The 21,487-nt window shown below is 43.8% G+C and overlaps 1 protein-coding gene across 3 annotated transcripts in view; it reads right to left on the bottom strand.

The window, feature by feature from the left end:
- The window catches only part of LOC127453910 (polypeptide N-acetylgalactosaminyltransferase 1), a 148,929-nt gene that overhangs the window by 12,474 nt on the left and 114,968 nt on the right, over positions 1-21,487 (bottom strand). For all 3 annotated transcript variants that reach the window (XM_051720678.1, XM_051720679.1, XM_051720680.1), the window contains 2 exons: positions 5,889-6,096; positions 1,335-1,505 (listed from right to left, as the gene is read on the bottom strand). In XM_051720678.1, the coding sequence (XP_051576638.1) occupies positions 1,335-1,505; positions 5,889-6,096 (379 nt within the window). The remainder of the gene's footprint in view (positions 1-1,334; positions 1,506-5,888; positions 6,097-21,487) is intronic.

Raw genomic sequence — 21,487 nt, forward strand, 5'->3', positions numbered from 1 at the left:
CTGTTGTTTTCATGCTCTCAAGTTGTTTTCATGCTGTTTTGCTGCTAAAAGAATCATGCTCTGAAGTAAACCAAGCAGGAGCAAATGAGAAAATACAGCAAGCTGAGCTGCGTCAGAAGAACGTTTTGATAAAAACAACTTGTGCAGCTCTGAACAACACAGGATCTCAGAACAAGCCCAGCAGTGAAAGGCTAAGAGCTACTCTGTTCCTGTGGAGAAGACTGTAGTAATGTGGTGCGGGGGTAAAACATTCTCTCCCCTCAGCAAAGTGCTCGTGTAGATTAAAACGCCTTGCGTTAACTGCAGTGTGTTTAGCTGCAGGGCTGGGGTGAATAACCTTCACTTTTATATGCCATAGCTTTAGGTGCATATCAATTACCTTTTTGAAAACAAAATATAAAGGTTGAATTTACATTTAAAAGGCCTCTACTAGTCAAAGTTGCAGCCTAGTGGTTAGCATACATGCTCAGATACACTGAGCCATGGTGCTCATGTGGCCGGTGCGAGTTCAAATCTGGTTTGTGACATTTCCTAATCCAATTTCCCCCTCTTCTCCCCAATCTTTCCTTAAAAAAGGATGACAAATCAGGGCTGTGAACAAAAGAGGTACCCAAACAGGCATAATGCCTCCTGCACAGTATGCACTGATTAGGCATACTATCTGAAACAATAAACCTTTCAAACAGTAGTATGTTCAAATAATGAAACAAGGAGGAGAAAATTGTGGCTGGAATTAAATCTGGTTCATTTGTCACAATGGAAATGCAATGTCAAATGCATTTTATTGTGGATATACTGTAGCATCCCACACAGTATGCTCTGTTGTGTATTGCACCTTTTGGCAAATGTATTAAGCCATCCACATATTCCATGCAAACAGAAAATTTGCATAGGCTACTAAGCACATTATATATATTGCACACTGCAAAATTAATATGATTAGTAAGGTATTGTGCTATTCTGAACATTGCCAGGATCAGAGGAAGGTCTGATGTTGTTATTTCTTCAAAAAATGTATTGCTAACCTTTGAACTGCATTGTGCCTGTGTAAAGTGGATCATGGCTTTTGACATCTATTCATTTGTCTGACAGCATATTACACGTAAAGTATGTGTGTGGGTGTCAATATGTTTGCAGTTCATCACAACTGCCACTAGTGGGAGAAATACAACAGTCGTATGCGAGTGTCGGAGACAGTGAAAAGGCAGCTTTTGTCCAACATTTCAAAAAGACAAATTATTGTTTTGTTCTGACTGAAATCAAACTTTTAAAGTGCATGTAAACCTATTGTGTGTGTGTGTGTGTGTGTGTGTGTGTGTATGTGTGTGTGTTACCTGACGGGCAGCGTTCTGTCTCCTTTCCTGCGGTCCATCTCTCTCTGTGGAACTGGATACCAGCGGAAGTTCAGCTTCCAGTTAAACCCTCCATATGTCATATCAGACCCCGCCATGTATTCGAATGTGTCATCGCTGATCACATCAATGATGGGACACACTACTGTTTTCCTGTGAGAAACACACATCACATGATGCTAGCTCTACACTCATCTCTGTCCTGACAAAGATGGCCTCAACCACCACAGAGACTTAATGAGTTTTGTCGGATATACTTTTTTATTTTTCAAAAGAGCTGGCCCACACTCAAATGCACACCTCACTTTACTCAAACAGATGTAGACACAAATCAGAGGGGACATCTCTCTAAACCTCTCTAATCAATCAGCACAAAGCAGCCCACTGTGAAGCTAACACTGCCAATGATGATAGATCACACACACACACACACACACACACACACTTCAACAGCTGAAGACCTGCAGGCACACACTTCTTTCCTAAATTCAGCAGACGGGAGCTTCGTCTACTAATGATTCCCCAACAGGGCCGCCTGAGGCAAGACAACACAGAGAATCAGCATGTGTATGTGGGCATGTTTATTTGCATATTTGTGTAATATTTCATAGGAAGAGGGAAACTCTCTTGTACTCAAAGAATAAAAACCAGATAAAAAAAATTTCTACAGCTTACATGTTCAAAAATTCAGACGCAAATGCAGCCTGGGGTGAAACCAAACTACAGAAATGTAGCTACGCATTGGGAATAAACAGAGCTTTAAGAGTTATTGATCTCTTTGCTCTCTGTAAAGCAACATAGAAAAGGGTGGACAAAAAGTGTGTCTGAAAATGACTGGTTTGTTCCACCACAAAATGGAGAAAAGAAATGAGAGGCATGTGTGCACATGCTGGGTGTAACATTTTGTGTTTGTGACCGCATTTATGTGAGGCACGATTATAATTTCAAGCTTGATTACACTTCCTAGTGCTTGACGCATGCACCGAGTGCTAGATGGCGCTATAGGAAGTGTAATCGAGCTTGAAATCTTGATTGTCAAGAAGATTGCTGTCAAAAAAAAAAGTTATATTTTGGTCTATGCTCACCCAAAACAAACTGGATTGCTTCAGAAGACATTGATTAAACCACTGGAGTCTGATGGATTACTTTTATGCTGACTTTATCTCCATTTTGGAGTTTCAAAGGTCTGATCACCATTCACTTGCATTGTATGGACCTACAGAGCTGAGATATTCATCTAAAAATCTTTGTTTGTGTTCTCCAGAAGAAAGAAAGTCATCTGGGATGGCATGAGGGTGAATAAATTATGAGAGAGCTGTCATTTTTGGGTGAAATAACCCTTTAAATGAACTAAGTAAATTTTAAATTAACATTTTATATGAACATTCAACATGTTTTACTTACCTTATAATCATGTTTAATCATTTAGCACATGACAAACAGAATCCTTTCACAGACAAGCTTATTGCATGCTATGTAGTCAACTAGCCAACATCACCTTGCATTAATGGCAATAGAAGCAAGGTTCAAATCTGCGCACGCAGACATCAACACTTGGTGAACAAAACACGATAGCGGTAACAATAAACAGATAATTTTTTTAAGTATAAAACTGACTTCAGACTTCACAGAAAAAAGAATTTACCAAACATAACTAAAATCAACAATAAAAACGGTGTGAATAAACTTGCAAACAGTGAAACCATTCAATCTCCTTAATTATTCAAGCCCTTTGCATGCTAGGAACACCAGCTTCAAAAAGTTAACTAAAATGTTCTTATTTTATTTACCAGTAAACTTTACTAAATTTGTGAATAAATACGACAAGGTTTTATACTTTAGTATAGATACATGATGACACATTGTAAAGATAACAAACGATAAGAACTGTTTACAATTCTTATGTGCAATACTGTGAGGGTGTTCTCTTCCCTCTCTCTCAGTTTTATACACACTGGTCACTTTAACATCTTCGCTGCTACCCAGGCTCACCAGGGAAACACTTATGTTTACACCTATATACATTTCCTGTGTATATTAAGTATTAACGTCCTCATGCCCTTAATGTCCTGTATTTTTTGCCCTGAATGTTTAATTTGCACTGTTTTTCTGTACTGTTGCACTATGTGTGTTATTTGTCTGTAAAGTGTATGTTGAAAGTATATGTTGAAAGTATATGTAAAGTATACAGTGCATCTGGAAAGTATTCACAGCGCTTCACTTTTTCCACATTTTGTTATGTTACAGCCTTATTCCAAAATGGATTAAATTCATTATTTTCCTCAAAATTCTACAAACAATACCACATAATGACAACATGAAAGAAGTTTGTTTGAAATCTTTGCAAATTTATTAAAAATAAAAAACAGAAAAAAAAAAAAAAAAAATCACATGTACATAAGTATTCACAGCCTTTGCCATGACACTCAAAATTGAGCTCAGGTGCATCCTGTTTCCACTGATCATCCTTGAGATGTTTCTACAACTTGACTGGAGTCCACCTGTGGTAAATTCAGTTGATTGGACATGATTTGGAAAGGCACACACCTGTCTATATAAGGTCCCACAGTTAACAGTGCATGTCAGAGCACAAACCATGCCATGAAGTCCAAGGAATTGTCTGTAGACCTCCGAGACAGGATTGTATCGAGGCACAGATCTGAGGAAGGGTTCAGGGTCCCAATGAGCACAGTGGCCTCCATCATCTGTAAATGGAAGAAGTTTGGAACCACCAGGACTCTTCCTAGAGCTGGCCGCCTGGCCAAACTGAGCGATCGGGGGAGAAGGGCCTTAGTCAGGGAGGTGACCAAGAACCCGATGGTCACTCTGACAGAGCTCCAACATTTCTCTGTGGAGAGAGGAGAACCTTCCAGAAGAACAACCATCTCTGCAGCACTCCACCAATCAGGCCTGTATGGTAGAGTGGCCAGACGGAAGTCTCTCCTCAGTAAAAGGCACATGACAGCCCGCCTGGAGTTTGCCAAAAGGCACCTGAAGGACTCTCAGACCATGAGAAACAAAGACTGAACTCTTTGGCCTGAATGGCAAGCATCATGTCTGGAGGAAACCAGGCACCGCTCATCACCTGGCCAATACCATCCATACAGTGAAGCATGGTGGTGGCAGCATCATGCTGTGGGGATGTTTTTCAGCGGCAGGAACTGGGAGACTAGTCAGGATCGAGGGAAAGATGAATGCAGCAATGTACAGAGACATCCTTGATGAAAACCTGCTCCAGAGCGCTCTGGACCTCAGACTGGGGCGAAGGTTCATCTTCCAACAGGACAACGACCCTAAGCACACAGCCAAGATAACAAAGGAGTGGCTCCGGGACAACTCTGTGAATGTCCTTGAGTGGCCCAGCCAGAGCCCAGACTTGAACCCGATTGAACATCTCTGGAGAGATCTGAAAATGGCTGTGCACCGAAGCTCCCCATCCAACCTGATGGAGCTTGAGAGGTCCTGCAAAGAAAAATGGGAGAAACTGCCCAAAAATAGGTGTGCCAAGCTTGTAGCATCATGCTCAAAAAGACTTGAGGCTGTAATTGGTGCCAAAGGTGCTTCAACAAAGTATTGAGCAAAGGCTGTGAATACTTATGTACATGTGATTTTTGTTTTTTTAATATATTTGAAAAGATTTCAAACAAACTTCTTTCACATTGTCATTATGGGGTATTGTTTGTAGAATTTTGAGGAAAATAATGAATTTAATCCATTTTGGAATAAGGCTGTAACAGCGAAAAGTGAAGCGCTGTGAATACTTTCCGGATACACTGTATAAGCTAGATAGGTCTATGCGTAATGTCTATATATGTAGCACCGTGGTCCTGCGAGGCAAGACATTTCGTCCCCTTGTATGTCTCTACATATAGAGGAATGACAATAAAGCTCACTTGACTTGACTTGATAATAAATAATATTTACTTATAAGCTAGGGCATTCATTTTTACTTGAATTGAGTACAAATGTTGAATTTACATAATAATTTTGAGATCACGCATTAACTTATTCAATGTAGAGAGTACTTAATCTTTTCTGCTATACTGTATTTACTTCACCACAAAATATTTATTTTAGTGTAGAAATAAAGTGGGGATGTGAAAATGTACATATTTTCACAATGGCCATTGTTCATTTGGCTGATTATGTCATATCCACCACACTGTTCAAAAACAGCTGGACAGCGAGCAACAGAATGGAACAGAACACAGGGGCCTCGAGATGCATTTTGTAGAACTGTCATCTAAAAAACGCATTACTCATGGCTGGGGCTAAACCCACTGGGGTTATAAGTTTGAGGAGATACATCAGTAGGCAACATCACTTCTGGTTAGTGTTTTATCAGTAGAGAACCAAAACAAACCCCCATACACATACTCACAGAGATATATTATTCATAGTGAATGAATCTCCATGTGCCTTATGAGATATATTCTCTGCTGTGCTTCACCTCTTTACATTGTCTAAATCTTCAAGAAATTAAATATCAACCATCAACCGCTTAGAGCGTTGCATATTGGGACTTGAAGTGCTTACTTGTCAAGTTTGATGCGAGAGAGCAGAGGCTCCAGCCAACCGGTGGTGCACTCACAGTGGGCATCCAGGAAGGTAATCACCTGACCCGTGGAGATGGACGCCCCCTTCAATCGGGCACGAATCAGACCTGACCGTTGCTCCATCCGTACCACCCTAACAGGCACCTCCAATTTCCGCACGTATTGCTCTAATTGCCGCTTCAGGAAGTCTACATGCACACAAGGGAAACAAACATAAAATTGTTACACAGGAACCATAAAAAAAAACTATACACAATAGTATAGTCAGATAACAATGGGTGATCTGGCTTTGTGGTATAAGATTTTGGCCGGTAAGCAAAAGGTTGTAAGTTTGTTAAAGTTGAGGTATGTCATTTCAGCAACACTAGCATCACCAAATGGAACTGCAAATGGACTGTTTTCAGCATTTCCCAAATACTCCCCCCTTCTGCCACTGGTTGACCAAACAGATAGTCTTGGCCTAAATTACGCTATTGGCTGAGCCAAAAAAATCATATGTCGGACTGGTTGGGATACCCAAAACAAACAGAGCAATGTTTAAAATGCCACAATGTTTGCACTTCTGGGAAATCAATCTACAAATGACCTACTTACAGTTGTCTATGCATTTTAAGTTGGAATAGTGGTATTTCAACATTGACAAAATTATACACATCACCTTTAACTAAAATGATTACCAAGAAAATAGTAAAAATATTTCTGTTATCTAAAATAAAACAACAAAAAAACAAAACTGAAATGATTAATGTTGACTTCAGTATGAACAAAAACTAAAAAGAATTACAGAGAAAACCACCTCTGTGTCCTTAAACAAGGCACAAACCCTGGTTGTGCCACAGAGGTTGTCCTTGTAATATGTGTACTGTAAATCACTGGGGATAAATCACTGCTTACTAACACATAAACCTTCTTCAACCATTTCCGCAATATCAAGCTTTCACTTTATCTTGCTGTGTGATTTCATTCTGGCCCAATCATTAATCAAGTATTGCTCTCCATCAGCATCTGCTGTGGGCGGCTCAGTTCATGTTGCCAATGACTCCAACGCTGTTTTTAACAGCTCTCAGCTCCTCTACAACTGACTCTACATGAGGATCAACATTCTCAGCTGTAGCAGCCATCTTAAAGCTGAAGTGTGACATCTTGTATGTTAAAATACTCTCTCGTATCTCAGCTTATGTGCAGAGACAACTATAAGTAAGCCATATGTAGGAACACCGTGGCACTTTCAAAACACTGCTCTGTTTGTTTGAGCATCCCAATCAGCCCAAAACAGCAACACTGGCTCAACCAATGGCATGACTATCTGTTTGTTTAACCAATGGGAGATGGCAGGAGTGTTCAAGAAACCCATTTGGAAACATTATTTTTGCAGTTCCAATTGGTGACACTAGAGGTACAATAATAAAACACTTTAGCTTTAAACTATTTGTCCTTCATTTACTTTTTGGGTTTGGGTAATCAATGTTTCTTTTTTGATACAATAAGCTCTTTTAAAAAGCCACTGACTGCTCTGAAAGAGTATTCAGACACATCGAGGTCAACATGAAAGAATTAAACGAAACAGAGAAGCCAGTCAAATTCATTTTGAGCATAGTTTATGTTAACATTGTGTAGGGGTTTATTCATGTCAAACTGCCTAAACTCTCACCGAACGCACAAATGACTACAGACCCATAGCGTGATTGATTACAGCAGCAACCAATCCCGTGATTGTTTACAGCAGCTGCAGCGGCCAATCACAACATCGACCAATTGCCTACCTACTATTGGAGTGCTTGTACTGTGTTTGGGCTCTCATGGGTTGATGAGCTAATTTCCTCAACAACAATGACAACATGGACAAATACGTGGTAGGTAAACTATGGAGACAATATACTGCCTGATATATTTGCAAAAAAATAAAGTATTGCAAAAGACAAAGCTGTGTTTAATTGCAAAAAACAATGTATGTTGTAAACAAAACTTTTTTTATCTGTAACAGACTTTTGGTATAAATTCTTTTGCAACACTCCTTTTTCTTTGAGTATCACTTTGCGGAAAGTATTTTTCCTTTGCGATGCTCCTTTTAATGTTCGCGGTACCTCTTTCCCTTTGCGCTTCATTTATCTTTGCGCTTCACCATGTGGCACTGTTTTGACATGGGGTGGAGTTTTGAGTCTGACGACATCACGTGGGGTGTGGCTTATTCACAAGGTCAAGGAGCATGCGCAGTTTACATGCACCATGATGCCCGCTAACTTCAAAACAGGCGATCAGCAGAAAACTTTCACTGTTATTTAAGGTTTGTCTCATTTTCTCTAATTAATAACCAAGAATATCACCACCAAGCTGAAAAAAAGCTAATTTTTATGGTGAAAATCCTGGTTACATTGCTTTTGTGCTCCATGTAGCTTTTTAGCTAATATCACTGGCCTGTGTCATTTGATGTTACAGTCTTCTTTTTTCACCTTAACTAGGTTTTTAAAAACTCTTAGTTACATAATGGGAAGTATGTGTTTGTGCCATCAAATCCTTGATTAGTTCTTAATGTAACCTGTCTGATCAAAACACCTGACACTGTTTCATAGTGTTGTTTGATTCAGTGTAAGAAGCTGTTATTAGTACAACATAACGTCCTAGTTACTTGCGTAACCTCCATTCCCTGATGGAGGGAACGAGACGTTGTGTCGATGTAGTGACACTAGGGGTCGCTCTTGGGAGCCCGAAACACCTCTGGTCTTTGAAAAAAGGCCAATGAAAATTGGCTAGTGGTATTTGCATACCACTCCCCTGAACATACGGGTATAAAAGGAGCTGGTATGCAACCACTCATACAGGTTTTGTGCTGAGGAGCCGAGACAAGGTCCCGGCCATTTCAGCGGGTAGTCCAGCGTTGTGGCAGGAAGGACACAGCGTCTCATTCCCTCCATCAGGGAACGGAGGTTACGCAAGTAACCAGGACATTCCCTATCTGTCACTCACTCGACGTTGTGTCGATGTCGTGACACTAGGGGTCCCTATACGAAACGCCACAACTGGCTGAACTGTGTTACGTGAACTGGCAGTATGTGACTGGCAGACCACTGTGTGCCTCGTAGCCAGCGCACCAGGCCGACACGTAACCTCCCCCAACGCTGTTATGAGTGTTGAACGGCCCTTCGGGGACAAGTCGACTGCCCAAAATATAGAGACAGGCTAGCCAAGTCGTGGCCTCTTATCCTCTCTTTTTTTTTCCTCTCCCCAAAAAAAAAGTGAAATTTGTTAACTGACTGGGGCCACCAGGTCTACGTCGGGGGGGGGTGTCCCTCCCAAAGGGAAGACACCGCGGAGAACACACCCTGCCCGGGGGGGGGAGGGGGGTTGAGTGGAAATACATCACATGGTCTTGCCGAGCTTTGTCGGAAGTATGTCATGTGGAGAAGTCCCATGGTAGGTCCTACCCTACAGGGGAGGAATTTCTACAAACATGGTGACTGGGGAAGAGGGGCCTCTGCCCAAGGAAGACGCAGTTTACCAACAGGGAAACGAATTAGCGGAAGATATACATCGCATGTGGTTACCTAGGGGGAACCAACGCATGCGGAGCACCTACCCCAATACAGGGCTAGTTAGCACATGCACTGAGCTGGCAGCGAGTTTCTTTGAAAACTCGTCTGCCACAGGACTCAGAGGAAGTCATCCAGGGAACACAGTTTGTGAACACTACTGGGAGTCAACAGCGCACGTCTTCAGCTCAGGGGAGGTGAAAGGTGCTATGCGCAAGTGATACACCTAGCCAGCTGTCCTGGACTTACCTGCTTGTGCCTGCCACTACACGGGATGAAACCGGTTCTACCCGGAGATTGTAGAACCTCGCAAAGGTGTTGAGTGTTGCCCAGCCCGCTGCTCTGCAAATGTCTGTTAGAGAGGCGCCACTGTTCAAGGCCCAGGAGGCTGCCACACTCCTGGTAGAATGGTCTCGTAGTCCTGCCGGGGCGGCACGTCCAGAGAATGCTTGCAGGTCTCCTACCCTCTTGATGGATGTGAGCGCAGTCAGGAGGGCAGTCTTCAAGGAGAGTGCCTTAAGCTCAGCTGAATGCAGGGGCTCAAAGGGGGCTCTCCATTGACCCTGAAGAACTACAGAGAGGTCCCATGAGGGAATGAGGTGCAGTCTGAAGGGATTCAACCTCCTGGCGCCTCTCAGGAACCTGATGATCAGGTCGTGCTTCCCTAAGGACTTACCGTCCACTGTGTCGTGGTGTGCCGCTATAGCGGCTACATACACCTTCAAGGTGGAGGGGGACAGCCGCCCTTCCAACCTCTCCTGCAGGAAGGAAAGCACCGATCCGACTGCGCATCTCTGGGGGTCTTCGCGTCGGGAAGAACACCACTTAGCGAACAGACGCCACTTCAAGGCATACAGGCGCCTCGTAGAGGGGGCCCTAGCCTGAGTGATCATGTCCACCACCACGAGACTCAAGTCTTCCGCCTCGTGTCCACCACCACGAGACTCAAGTCTTCCGTGTCCCATCCAGGGGCCAGACATGGAGATTCCAGAGGTCTGGTTGCGGGTGCCAGATGGTGCCCTGTCCCTGAGAAAGAAGGTCCTTCCTCAGGGGAATTCGCCGGGGGGGGGCTGTCGTGAGGAGCGTGAGGTCCGAGAACCATGTCTGGGTGGGTCAGTAGGGTGCTACCAGGACGACCTGCTCCTCGTCCTCCCTGACCTTGCACAGGGTCTGTGCAAGTAGGCTCACTGGGGGAAACATATATTTGCGTAGTCCAGGGGGCCAGCTGTGTGCCAGCACGTCTATACTGAGAGGTGCCTCGGTCAGGGCGTTCCAGAGCGGACAGTGGGAGGATTCTTGGGAAGCAAACAGGTCTACCTGTGCCTGCCCGAATCGACTTCAAATCAGCTGGACCACCTGAGGGTGGAGTCTCCACTCTCCCCTGAAGGTAACATGTCGTGACCGCGTGTCCACTGCAGTGTTGAGGTTGCCGGGATGTGAGTGGCCCGCAGCGACTTGAGGTGCTGCTGACTCCAGAGGAGGAGACGGCGGGTGAGTTGTGACATACAACGGGAGTGTAAACTGCCTTGACGATTGATGTATGCCACCGTTGCTGTGTTGTCTGTCCGAACTGACACATGCTTGCCCTGGATCAATGGCCGAAACCTCCACAGGGCGAGCAGAATTGCCAACAACTCAAGGCAGTTGATGTGCCAACGTGGCCGCGGGCCCGTCCAGCCTCCGTTTTGGAGGCGTCTGTCATAACCACGACGCGCCTGGAGACCTGCTCTAGGGGAACGCCTACCCGTAGAAATGTGAGGTCGGTCCATGGGCTGAAGAGGCGGTGACAGACCGGCGTGATGGCCACGCGATGTGTCCCGCGACATCACGCCCATCTCGGGACTTGAGTCTGTAGCCAGTGCTGAAGCGGTCTCATATGCATCAACCCGAGCGGAGTGGCCACCGCTGAGGATGCCATATGCCCCAGGAGCCTCTGAAACAGTTTCAGTGGAACCGCTGTCTTCTGTCTGAACACCTTCAAACAGGTCAGCACCGACTGTGCGTGCTCGTTCGTGAGGCGCGCCGTCATCGAGACTGAGTCCAACTCCAAGCCGAGAAAAGAGATGCTCTGAACCGGGAGGAGCTTGCTCTTTCCCCAGTTGACCCGAAGCTCTAGTCGGCTGAGGTGCGAGAGCACCAGGTCCCTGTGTACACACAACACATCCCGAGAGTGAGCTAGGATTAGCCAATCGTCGAGATAGTTGAGGATGCGAATGCCCAATTCCCTTAACGGGGCAAGGGCTGCCTCTGCGACCTTCGTGAAGACACAAGGGGACAAGGACTGGCCGAAAGGGAGGATCTTGTACTGATACGCCCGACCCTTGAATGCAAACTGCAGGAAGGGTCTGTGTCGAGGTAGAATCGAGATGTGGAAGTATGCGTCCTTCAGGTCTACTGCCGTGAAGCAATCTTGATGCTAGAAGCTCGCTAGAATGCATTCAGCATCTTGAATGGGAGTCTGTGTAAAGCCCGGTTCAGTACTCGCAGGTCCAAGATTGGCTGCAACCCACCTCCTTTCTTCGGTACAATGAAGTAGGGACTGTAAAACCCCTTCTTCATCTCGGCCGGAGGAACAGGCTCCATCGCACCCTTCCATAGGAGGGTAGCGATTTCCGCGTGCAAGGTAGCGGCGTTCTCGCCCTTCACCGGCGCTGAACCTGGGCGGACGCCTGGCTAACTTAATCGCGTAGCCGAGTCGGACGGTCCGGACCAGCCATCGCGACGGGTTGGAAAGCGCAAGCCACGCGTCCAAGCTCCAGGCGAAGGGGGCCAAGGGGACAATCTCGTCGGACGTACCGGCGGGTAAGCCCTTGTGGCGGGGCTGAGCCGTGTTGTGGCCGTGCTGAGTTCAGAGACATCGAAGCACTTACCTGGCGCCTTGTGACAACCCCCGGAACAGCCTGGGACAGGGGAGGAAGAGGCCTGTCCTCGTGACCCGTGGAGACCGTCACATCAGGGGCGGATTTGTGCCACAGCTGGGCACGCAGGGGCGGGAGACCGCCGCTGGAGCGCCAAACCTGCCAAAATGAAATGGTGGATGGTGGCCGTGATGATGGCTGTGCGCACCGGGTATGTGACCCAGGGAACAAGGAAACCGCTCTTTTGCTGAACTCTTGGGTACCACAGCCACTTGGGCATGTGGCAAAATTAAATGAAAAGGTAACATAAGATTCTCCTCCCGGCCCTCCACTGGGGGATGGAGTGGTCTACTTACCAGCTCCAGAGCAGCAGGTTTCGTCGTGCCTGGGTCGCCCGTCTCAGGGGTGCTTTGAAGCCTTTCTGCTGCTTCACCGCCGAGAACTGCTGGGCAAAGTCCTCGACGGTGTCGACGAACAGGCCAACCTGGGAAATGGGGGCGCCAAGGAACCATGCCTTGTCGGTCTCTCCCATCTCGACCAGGTTGAGCCAAAGGTGGTGCTCCTGGACCATCAAGGTGGACATCGCCCGCCCGGGAGACTACGCCATGACCTTTGTCTCCCGGAGAGCGAGGTCAGTTGCCGAGCGCAGCTCCTGCATCAATCCTGGGGCGGAACTACCCTTGTGCAGTTCCTTTAGCGCCTTGGCTTGATGGACTTGCAGGAGAGCCATGGCGTGCCGGGCGGAGGCGGCTTGTCCAGCGGCACCATAGGCTTTGGCCAACAGGGACGACGTAAACCTACAGGCCTTGGACGGGAGCTTTGGGCGCCAGGTGGCGGTGCTCTGCGGACATAGTTGCATTGTTAGCGCCTTATCCACCAGGGGGAATCGCCGAATAGCCCTTAGCCACCCCACCATCGAGGGTTGTGATGGCGGGGGAGCTGAAAGATCGGGACCAGGCAGTAAAAGGTGCCTCTCACAACCTTGTCAGCTCCCCGTGCACTTCCGGGAAGAAAGGAACTGGGGCGGGGCATGGCTGTGAGCGGCACCACGAGCCCAGGAACCAATCATTGAGCCGCGAGGGTTCAGGGGAGAGCGGAGGGTTCCACTCTAGCCTGATGCTCGCGGCTGCCCAGGAAAGCATGTCCGTCATCTCCTTGTCAGCCTGTGACTGGGCGACAGTACCCGAGGGGGGGAGCCCAGCTGAGGCTTCCGCATCCGACTGGACGAGCCTGCTCTCTGATGCTGCGCTCGAGAGCTCATCACCTTTGCGGGCTCCGAACAAGAGGTCGAACTCGCTGTGAGACGAGCCGGCGAACTCATCCGGAAGCCCGATCAGGGCAGACGAGCGTGCTGGGGAATGGGAGGTCCACGGGGGGATACCCGGCGGAGGTGGTCCCATTGGGGTCCCCAAATCGCCCCCAGTGCTAGCTGCGCTGGCCTCATACCCGTAGGTAGAAGGACCGAGGCGGGGAGCCGCTGGGGTGGCTTGCTTTCTTATGAAGGCAAGCCGCGACCGCAACGTTGCCATGGTCATGTTCTCACAATGAGTACATGATCCATCCATGAATGCTGTCTCCACGTGGGTAGCGCCCAGACACAAAAGACAGCGATCGTGACCATCAGAAGGCGAGAGATAACGACCGCAACCAGGAATAACACACAAACCGAAAGGCATCTTATACCGCTCAGGAAGGTGATAAATTCTGTCTCCTAGAGATGAGAAGTATACTGTAGTGTATATATATTTATATTTATTTATTTATTTTTTACATTTAGACCACTTAAATTATTGATTGCTATCAGGATGTGAAGAGACTTTCAACCAGTATAACAAAAAATGCTTCTGGAAAAGATTGCACACCCTAGTTTTAAGTGATAGAGAGAAAGAGGTGCCACAAACATTAAAAGGAGCATCGCAAAGAAAAAATACTTTCCGCAAAGTGAAACTTCTGTTACAAAAGAATTGATGGCAAAAGTCTGTTACAGATTAAAAAAAAGGATCTCAATTCTTGGGTTTCATTTACAACATACATTGCAGCATATTGACTCCATAGTAAACCCTACCTATATATTGTTTATATATTGAGTGCTTCATGGCTGGGTAGTGCGATGGGAGATGGTTGTTTGTGAGCTGTGTTATCTCGTTCACGGACACTCGGGTGCATATTGACTTTTTTCCGGGTTCTCGTTGCTGGAGCGGAGAATTTGTGGTTGTCGCTGTCTGAATTTCAGAATTTGCTGTTTTTTTATATACAGAACTGTCAATAAATGTCTCTGTGTTTCCGCTACTCTCGTCTCCCCGCATCTGTTACTGCATTTTATAGTGTAACACCCATCCACTCATGTACAGATGCAATCTTGTTTTATTAAAATAAAAAGTTATATTTGGGTGAATTAGAATCCAAAACCCCTAAAAACTAAAGGCAAAAAGTTAACACTAGATTAATCAGTCATGTTCTTAATCAAAGTGCTGATCTACAGTTGAAGTCAGAAGTTTACAAAAACCTTAGCCAAATACATTTAAACTCAGTTTTTCAATATTCCTGACATTTAATCATAGAAAACATTCCACATTTTAGGTCAATTTGGATAATTACTTTATTTTAAGAATGTGAAATGTCGGGGCCTGGGTAGCTCAGCGAGTATTGACGCTGACTATCACCTCTGGAGTTGCGATTTCGAATCTAAGATGTGCTGAGTGACTTCAGCTAGGTCTCCTAAGCAACCAAATTGGCCCGGTTGCTAGGAAAGTTAGAGTCACATGGAACCTCCTCGTGGTCGCGATTAGCGGTTCTCGCTCTCAATGGGGCGCGTGGTAAGTTGCGCGTGGATCGCGGAGAGTAGCATGAGCCTCCACATTCGGAGTCTCCATGGTGTCATGCACAACGAGCCATGTGATAAGATGCGCGGATTGACGTCCCAGAAGCGGAGGCAACTGAGACTTGTCCTCCGCCACCCAGATTGAGGTGAGTAACTGCGCCACCACGAGGACCTACTAAGTAGTGGGAATTGGGCATTCCAAATTGGGAGAAAAGGGGATAAAAAAAAAGAATGTGAAATGTCAGAATAATAGTAGAGAATGATTTATTTTATTATTTTTTTCTTTCATCACATTCCCAGTGGGTCAGAAGTTTACATACACTTTGTTAGTACTTGGTAGCATTGCCTTTAAATTGTTTAACTTGAGTCAAATGTTTTGGGTAGCCTTCCACAAGCTTCTCACAATAAGTTGCTGGAATTTTGGCCCATTCCTCCAGACAGAACTGGTATAACAGAGTCAGGTTTGTAGGCCTCCTTGCTCGCACATGCTTTTTCAGTTCTGCCCACTAATTTTCTATCGGATTGAGGTCAGGGCTTTGTGATGGCCACTCCAATACCTTGACTTTGTTGCCCTTAAGCCATTTTGCCACAACTTTGGAGGTATGCTTGTCACTGTTCATTTGGAAGACCCATTTGCGACCGAGCCTTAACTTCTTGGCTGATGTGTTGAGATGTTGCTTCAATATATCCACATAATTTTAAAAAATCTATTTTGTGAAGTGCGCCAGTCCCTCCTGCAGCAAAGTACCCCCACAACATGATGCCGCCACCCCCATGCTTTATGGTTGGGATGGTGTTCTTTGGCTTGCAAGCCTCACCCTTTTTCCTCCAAACATAACGATGGTCATTATGGCCAAACAGTTAAATTTTTGTTTCATCAGACCAGAGGACATTTCTCCCAAAAGTAAGATCTTTGTCCCCATGTGCACTTGAATACTGTAGTCTGGCTTTTTTATGGTGGTTTTGGAGCAGTGGCTTCTTCCTTGCTGTGCAGCCTTTCATGTTATGTCGATATAGGACTAGTTTTACTGTGGATATAGATACTTGTCTACCTGTTTACTCCAGCATCTTCACAAGGTCCTTTGCTGTTGTTCTGGGATTGCTTTGCACTTTTCAAACCAAACTACATTCATCTGTAGGAGACAGAATGCGTCTCCTTCCTGAGCGGTATGATGGCTGTGTGGTCCCATGGTGTTTATACTTGCGTACTATTGTTTGTACAGATGAACGTGGTACCTTCAGGAGTTTGGAAATTGCTCCCAAGGATGAACCAGAATTGTGAAGGTCCACAGTTTTTTTTCTGAGGTCTTGGCTGATTTCTTTTGATTTTCCCATGATGTCAAGCAAAGAGGCACTGAGTTTGAAGATAGGCCTTAAAATAAATCCACAGGTACACCTCCAATTCAGTATACCTCCTATCAGATGCTAACTGGATAATTGTCTAAAGGCTTGACATCATTTTCTGGAATTTCCAAGCTGTTTAAAGGCACAGTTAACTTAGTGTATGTAAACTTCTGACCCACTGGAATTGTGATATAGTCAATTAAAAGTGAAACAATCTGTCTGTAAACTATTGTAAACTATAGTTTGCTAATATTAAATCCGTGGAGTTGTTAAAAAATGACTTTTAATGACTTCAACCTAAGTGTATGTAAACTTCTGACTTCAACTGTATGTATTCATCTACTGACTTACAAAATCCAAAGACTGATAGTGGCAGATGTAGAGATGAAATAACCATATTATGTTAAATATTTGGGTGCTTGAATCGGTCATTAAGAATGACTGTTGATTAAAACAGATAATTTAAAGAATCTTTTACTGTGCATAGCATAATTAATATTCAAGAGTTTTGCAGCAATGCCCCACACAGTACAATTTTATGTACAGTTTATTTTTATTTAGACCTAACTTTGTGTTAATCTTTGCTTTCAAATGGATTATTCCAGCTCTTACAAACGTGATAGGCCTACAGGACTTTATTTGCAGAACATAACATGGGATATGCAAGCATGTTCCATCCATTTGGCCTGCATAAGGTGGTGAAGAATAGTCCAGATTGCTGGTTCTATATGTGAAGCTTAGGAACATTTAGAATTTGTAGATGAGTTTAATAGACAATGTCTTGGTGCTCTGGAGATATACATTTTGCTACTTATTTTTTATTATGCAAAAACTGATTTTTTTATATGTTGGCAAATCAGTAGCAAAACGGTTACTATGTGGTTCATGTGGAAATGCAGTTGTATTGTGAATTAATGGACATTTGTAATTTGATTGTACTCCAATGAATGAACTAGTACTTGTTGCAATGAAGCTTGGTACCTTAATCCGTAAGAACTACGCATGGATGCTTGCTTTGGTGTTACCACCCCTCATAGTCTGCATGCCACCCACTTGCCACCCCATAAAAAAATGTCTAGATCTGCCCCTGGTTGGCATAATGTCCAGGCTGTTCTTTGTATACAATGAACAAGAACAGGAATTTTTTGTCCTTTTTGGAGCTTGCCAGCATCTGTTTCCATTTACTGTCATTGTATGAAAAAAGAACAGACTGATCATTACGCTAAATAACTAATTTTGTGTTCCACAGAAAAAGAAAAATGATGTGCATTTGGAATTACATGAGGGTGACAGAAATGTCCTTTTTTAACTATCCATTTAAGTAACTGTCACTTACACAATATATGTATTATCTTGGCTACATACACATCCCAGCTGAATATGGCCCAAATTGATTTTCCCTCACACGTACACAGTAAAAATCACATAATATAACTTTGAGTCTGTAATGACAATTTTCTATTTTTGGGTGAACTATCCCTTTAAACAAGCAACAAAATATAAACCTTTTATATAGTAAGATCTGTATGCTTTTCCAAGAACAGTTAGAAAAATATATATACATACCACACACATACAGATCCAGTCAGAAGGCTTTAAGAGATTTGACAAGAGGACATGTCTGTACAATAAAGCCTCACAGAGGGTTTATCTGTTCTCTCATGCTTTATTTGAGTTGTGATATGGGGAACAGAACACTCTGAACTAAAAAAGGCAGTGGAAGCAGCAGGGATTTGTCATGCCAACAACCCCCCCAAAACACTTCAGAAAGATTAAGATAAAGGAGCCAGAAGTTGAGTTTCAGATTCAGCAGGGGAAAATAAACTATTGAACTTTCTTTCTTCATTAGCATGTTATTGTCTGGTAATCTGCTCTGTTTCTCTCTACAACAGCAGACAAGACAAGACATGACCAGCGCACTTAAAGACAACATAAAATCAGAAAATACCTATTTTCTTTCTTATTAAATGTATCTTACTTTATCGAATGCAACAGTCTGCAAAGAAAGCTTCGCCAGTAAGAGAATCATGGGAAACAATGTGCACCAAAAGAGCTCTGCAGTAAACCAGTCGGTCCCCCTGCACTCTCAAACCACTTATAGATTTGTAAATATCTGAATATTTTGCAAGAAAAGTAACATAGATTGCTTCTATACTTAATATCAACAACTTTAAATTAATAGTTTTATATTTTTCCATCGCTTTTAAATTCAATTATGTCATTTGCAATGCTTCATAGGATTTAAATCCTTAATGAAAAACGTTACGTACACAGTCTGATTTTAAAATACTATATTTGCATCAAATCAAAGTTTGTAATGTTGTGATTCACCTCGGAGCTAGTTGGTTTGGTTTATGGCTTAAAATAACTGACCATATTATGTCCAAAAAGTAGCTTGCTCGATATTAACTTCTTGTTTATAGAACTGTTCCATGTGAGCATTATCATTTTGCTTAATTATGGAAGCTAAATTGTTGCAAATTGCATTAAATATTGGTTTTAAAGAAAAAACTATGTAATGAAGTCAAATGAATACTACAATCAAAGGAAAAACCTAAATCTATGTTCCACTAGTCATTTAAGTGGAAATGAAGGGGAGGAGAGAGTGGGTGAATAAGAGAGGATGAGAGCAAGAGAGGACATCATTAGAGGACAAAATTGAGCGGCAGTAAGATGAGAGAAAGAATTTGGGTCTTTATCTCTCCACAGGAGCGACAGATTAGCTCAGATGAGGGAAGAGAGAGGGAGGACTGCCAGCTATTCTTATGCAGGACGTGACCTGTTGAGTCAGTCTATTACTAGACAAATTAGTGTGTGTGTGTATGATGGAAGACGTCCATGTATCTTTTTACATCCGTCAGAATGTTGCACTGGTTAGACAGGAGTGTGTACTACTGGCCTGAATGACACTTCAAAGCACTGCTTGATGAACACTCTGTCAATGTCTCTACTGCCTCTCATACACAGACTGAATACTGATATGGGTACAGTTACTCTAGCTGCACACACAAACATGACGCACTGACCATACAAACAAACACACACATGTGGGGACTTTCCATTGTCTTCTATTGTTTATATATTGAGCTAATGGAATTTCCTACCTTTAAACCCAACCCTCACAGAAAACTTTCTGCATTTTTACATTTTCATAAAGACATTATTTAGGATATTTATTAAACAATTTTTCTTGTAGGAACCCACAGAGTCAGAGATTTCAGATTTTACTTGAATTTATCTATTTGTTATCTATTCTGGAGCAAAATACTTCCTGTGAAGCTGGGTATCTCAAACACATAGATATGTACAAACTGCAGTAACATCCACACCTGACCCGGCTCCACAGCTGGCCAGGCCTGGCCCACCTAATCACCAGTTCGGCCCACCCTCACGGACCGGACCCCAATTAGTTTTCATCTGGGCCACGAAACATCATGCCAATGGAGGGCTCCTTCTCATCGTTTCTGTGCTACATTTAAGCGGCGCTTCATTTATATTATCAACGGATATCGGACTACGGATATGTTATGCCCTCCAGGAGTATCTTGTGGTATTTTCTTTTGTGTGTGTGTGTGTGTGTGTGTGTGTGTGTGTGTGTGTGTGTATTTCCCTGCTACAGGTGCCTCCATCCCATTGGTTCAACTGAGTGTACCTGCTTCAGCCAATCACAGGCAGGCTCTTGACCAGCAACCAATCATGTGTGGGCACCTGAGATCTTCCAACCCTATATAAAGATCCAACATGGCAGAAGATAGTAGCTTGTTAGGCTAGCTGGATTGTTTGTGCATGTTTTTTTTTTTTTGTTTTTTTTTACTGCTCCATACTTTGTTTCCTCCCGTTATTGGACTAGATCTTCTGACTTTTTGATTTATTTATTTTATTTTTTTTTAAATTGGGAACAGGTCAGGGCCCAGCAAATTTTGCACCACGTAGTGTGTTAGAAACATCAGGTAAGGAGTGTTTGCCACTTATTGTACTTTTTTAGTCAGAGTAGGTAGACTTGTGTTTTTATTTAATAAGGTAGACTTCCCTGACTTCAGCTAGTTGACTTATGGTTTTTGTTTGGTTCTTTGCTTTGGCAATCCTCGTTCCCTTTTCCCCTTTGCTTTTTTTTTTTCTTTTTCTCTTTTTGTAATGATTGTTTTGTTGGATCATGTTTGATCCCATTGTAAATATCTAAAAGCACTAGTAAACACTTTGGTGACTGCACTTCAAGCCTTTGTTTTGTGGTCTTCCTGAGTTTATTTAGTAGGAGGTCGCTCTAGTTAATCTGCTCTAGTTTATGTTTATGTCCCTTCATCACCACTAGACTAATGGGGGGTGTAACAGGATATAATGTTAACTATATCAACGGAGCTACACAAGTGTTCAGAGGTTTAGACAGCACTGGGCTTTCAGGGCTATACTTATCCCAATTTTATTTTCTCTAGTACCAAACCTGATTCATTTATATCCCCTTTCTTGTGCTCTGCATACAGTTGGCTATTAGCCCAAATAAATGTGGGTAGAGAGTTGCTGATGCGGTTATTTTAACGACAGCAGACGGTAGCAGTCACACCGCAAGTGTCAATATGGATGGATACCGGCATCTTTCCATAAAACACTGCAGAGAATGAGAATGAAGCAAAGTGAAATCTTCATGTGTTTGACAGCCCCAGTCTGACTCTTGATGGCTCAGCTGAGTCAGGAAAACAAAGGTTTTTGACAGGACAAGTTAACATGCTGCCAGAGTGCCTTTAGATTAATTGCTAACAGTAATGTAGCTTTATTAAGCAGCTTGTTAACAGCCTTTCATAACAAAGAAACAGAAAAAACACGAACATTTTGTGAAAACGTGAAATTAATTCAGAGATGGCATCAACTCTGGCATGGATGGAATGGAAAGACAACCAACACTTCAAAATTACTAGTAGAGAGTTCAACTACGTTCATCTCTAGGAGACAGAATGTGTCTCCTTCCTGAGCTGTATTATGGCTGCATGGACACACAGTGTTTATACTTGCGTACTATTGCTTGTACAGATGAACG

This window comes from Myxocyprinus asiaticus, chromosome 16, assembly GCF_019703515.2.
Source record: "Myxocyprinus asiaticus isolate MX2 ecotype Aquarium Trade chromosome 16, UBuf_Myxa_2, whole genome shotgun sequence".
Classification (NCBI taxonomy): domain Eukaryota; kingdom Metazoa; phylum Chordata; class Actinopteri; order Cypriniformes; family Catostomidae; genus Myxocyprinus; species Myxocyprinus asiaticus.